Source organism: Pyrus communis, chromosome 15, assembly GCF_963583255.1.
Source record: "Pyrus communis chromosome 15, drPyrComm1.1, whole genome shotgun sequence".
Taxonomy (NCBI): Eukaryota; Viridiplantae; Streptophyta; class Magnoliopsida; order Rosales; family Rosaceae; genus Pyrus; species Pyrus communis.
In genome coordinates this window covers 712,981-716,560 of record NC_084817.1, presented here as the reverse complement: position 1 = coordinate 716,560, position 3,580 = coordinate 712,981, and the positions used below count along the sequence as shown (strand labels likewise).

Here is a 3,580-nt window from a genome sequence, read left to right as displayed (position 1 = left end):
AAAGGGATTGACGAAATTAAATTCCGATATTATAGGCAATTAGTTGCTAAGCTACCTTATGCCTCTATATAAATGCATTTAAATTAATGACATGAAGATTAAATAAATAGAAAATTATTGAAGTTATTGAAGTGGCTATTGATCAAAACACCTTAATCAAAATTTTAAAATGGATGAATATTTAATCTAACAACTATTATAGAAAAGATTCAGCGCATTCTAATTTTTCTTAATTTCTATTGGAGAGAGCCTTGCTCTAAGTGATGGCCTTTGGATCGCTAGTTAGCAGAGAGGCTTCAGAAGGATTCTTTTTTAAAAGGACTCGCGATTGAAGACCACTATTGAAAATATCAGAGAACTGGCGGGATCTTTTGAGAAAATTGCATGGAAGCATGTTCATAGATAAGTCGAACTTTTTTCGAGACATTTACAATGATGAAACAAAAATCGGCTACTTGTTACTCCTTGCAATTCATTATTTTATATTTCTGGATGCTACGCTTTTATTTACTCAAGAACATTAATCCAGAAGAGAGTATCCAATCAAAGGTTGAGCAGGCTCGGAGTTGGAGCGGCGGGAGGAGGATTGGTGAGCATGTGTACCACTTCCCGCATCGTTGGCCTGGCGGGGCTCTCGTCCTCAACGCACATCATGGCAATCTTGAACAGGTGTACCACGCTTGCCAGCGGGTACCCGGGGAGCCTGGAGTCCACCACCGCCAGTACTGACGCTGTATCCGACGGCTGAGGGAGCTCCGACGTTGTCTCCCTCACCCATCTTACCATGTCCACCCCGTCTCCGAATTCCCCCACCGGTTTCCTCCCTGTTATTAGCTCCAGCAGCACCACGCCGAAGCTGTACACGTCGCTTTTCTCGTCAACCTTGAGTGTGTATGCGTACTCTGTTCGTACCAACGCATGCAAAAAGGTCAGATCGTATACAAGCACATTTGCCAATTCACACATTAAACTGTCAAAAGATAACGAAATTTCATACCGGGAGCAATGTAACCGTACGACCCAGCGACGGAAGACATGCACTCGGAAGCCCCAGCATCCTGCAAGAACTTAGCGAGCCCAAAATCTGCAACGTGGGCCTCCAAATCCGAATCCAGCAAAATATTATTGGACTTCACATCCCTGTGAATAATCAACGGCGAACAGTCGTGGTGGAGGTAACAGAGTCCCTTGGCGGCCTCCACGGCGATCCGATACCTCCTCTCCCACCGCAAGTGCCCGCCCTTCGTCCCATGCAGCAGCTCTCCCAAGCTCCCATTCGGCATGTAATCGTACAGCAGCAGATTCGTGTCCTTGTTCGACACGTAACCCAACAGCCTCACGATATTCCGGTGCCGGATTCTTCCCAGCGTCTTTATCTCGGCCGAGAAACCGTGATCGTTTCGCCCGGTTCCTCGCCCGACTAACCGTTTGATCGCCACGTCGACGCCGTCAGGCATTGACCCGCGGTAGACTGTCCCGGCGCCGCCTTTTCCGATGATGTTCTCTTCTTTAAGGCACTCCAGGACATCCTCTGCTCTGAAACCGAGGGGCTTGAAGGCGGTGAGCCGCCACGCCCGAGAGTTCTGGATTTTACTCTTACTCATCCGGTAAGCCGTTATGAACAAGAATAACAGAATCGTAGAGAGTCCGATGACGATGAGAGCGATCTTGGAGGTAGCGAACGGTTTAGGGCGATGGAACAACGGGCACTGGACGCTGCGTGGGGAGCAGAGATGGGAGTTTCCGGAAAACGAGGTGTCGTTGAAGACCAGGAACTGACCGCCGGTTGGTAACCTGCCGACGAAATTGTTGTCGGAAAGGTCGAGAGTCGTGAGGCTCGTCATGTATCGGATTTCGGCGGGGATTTCGCCGGTGAGTTGGTTTTGGGAGAAATTGAGAATGCTCAGGACTTTCAAATTCGCAATTCCTTTCGGGATTTCGCCAACCAAATTGTTTTGACTGAGATCGGCGGACGTCAGGGAAAAGCAGCGAGAAATCGAATCCGGAATTTTGCGGCTGAGGCTGTTGGCGCTGATGTTGATCCTCGACAGCAACTTTAAATCAAAGATTTCCGACGGAATTTCGCCGGAAAATCCGTTCATCTCCAGGTAAAGAGTTTGCAGGCTCTTGAGGTTCCCAATCGCCGGCGGAATTTTACCGGAAAGATGATTCCCCGAAAGTGTGAGGATTCCAATATTTCCCCCGGACATTTGCTCTGGAAGTTGGCCGGACAAGAAATTGTCGTTTAGCTCGATCATGATCAAATTGGGCAAACTGAAAATTCCAGCTGGAATCGTTCCGCTGAGAGCGTTCTTCATCATTCGGATTTTCGTCAGCGAATTGCACCGCCCGAGTTCCTCGGGAATCGGCCCGAAGAAGTGATTATCCATCAGAATAGCCGTCTTCAAATTCCCTCCTGTGCACAAATCCCGCGGAATCAGTCCGGTAAGGTGGTTTCCGGTGACGTCAAGCTCCTTAAGCCTGCCGTTCCGCCCGAGATTCTCCGGCAGCTCGAATGTGAAGTTGTTCTCCCATATTTGAAGCACCTCGAGATGAGGAAAATCGCCGATAAACTTTGGAATCGGACCGTAGAGATTGTTCCTGTACAGATTGATGAGCGTGATGTTCCTGAGCTCCGAGAAGCTCTCCGGTATCTCTCCGGAGAGCTCGTTGATGGAGAGATCAAGAGACATGAGCCTGTTCAACGCCGAGAGCTCCGGCGGAATGCTACCGCTGAGGCGGTTCACCTGTAAAAATAGAGTGTGCAAGTGTTTCAAAAGGCTGAGAGTGGTGGGGATGGGGCCCACGAGGTTGCAGCTGCCCATGTCGAGGATTTGCAGCGAGCTCAGCGATCCCAGCTCCGGCGGAATTCCACCGTCGTAACTGTTATAGTACCCTAGGTACAGTTCCCTGAGATTCTTCAACCGACTCAAGCTCGCGGGGACCCTTCCGCTGAGCAAATTACCGTTGACACCCAAATACTCCAAGCTCTGTATCTCCGAGTAATTATCGGGAATTTCGCCGGTGATGAAGTTCCCGCCAAGCTGGAGGTGCTTCAGGTTTTTGAGACTGACGAGCTCGACGGGAAGTGTCCCGGTGAAGTTGTTGTTGTAGGCGTCGAGAACCTCCAGCTCCGTCATCCCCACCACGATCTCGATGGGGAAGCTGCCGTGGAACAAGTTGCCGGAGATGTTCAGGTGCTTGAGATCGATGAGGTTGGTCATCTCGGCCGGAAGCCTCCCGGTGAAGTTGTTGCCGGCAATTGTGAGGTTGACGAGCTTGTCAAGCAGCCCAATATCGGACGCTATCCTGCCGTAGAGGGGAAGATTCGAGACGTTGAGAGAAACGACTCTGGAGTCGCGGTCGCATAGAACGCCAGAAAAGGAGCAGTGAGATGAGAAAGGGTTCCAGTCCTCGAGCCCATAACGTTTGGGGCCGATCATGGCGGCCTTGAGCTTCAACAGCGCGTCGAGGTCGCCGTGTCCGCCGCAGGTGGCGGAGCAGAGCAGTAAAACGACAAAACAAACAGGGAGAATCCGGCGGAAACCGGAGGTAACCATAACTAATTAATCGTCGTTTT

At 50.3% G+C, this 3,580-nt stretch overlaps 1 protein-coding gene across 1 annotated transcript; it reads right to left on the bottom strand.

The window, feature by feature from the left end:
* Positions 1 to 382: 382 nt before the first annotated feature.
* On the bottom strand, positions 383 to 3,580 carry LOC137718263 (receptor protein kinase CLAVATA1-like). The gene is made up of 2 exons (XM_068457780.1): positions 998 to 3,580; positions 383 to 902 (listed from the first exon to the last, which is right to left on the bottom strand). Exons 1-2 carry the CDS (start codon positions 3,558 to 3,560, stop codon positions 544 to 546), a joined length of 2,922 nt encoding a protein of 973 aa, XP_068313881.1. The 5' UTR covers positions 3,561 to 3,580; the 3' UTR covers positions 383 to 543.

Bases quoted from the DNA above. Each gene is read 5' to 3' on its own strand.
- LOC137718263 (XM_068457780.1), bottom strand. From the start codon at position 3,560: ATGGTTACCTCCGGTTTCCGCCGGATTCTCCCTGTTTGTTTTGTCGTT. The intron at 903-997 runs GTATGAAATTTC...TGGTACGAACAG, and splicing joins GTACGGTTACATTGCTCCCG to AGTACGCATACACACTCAAG.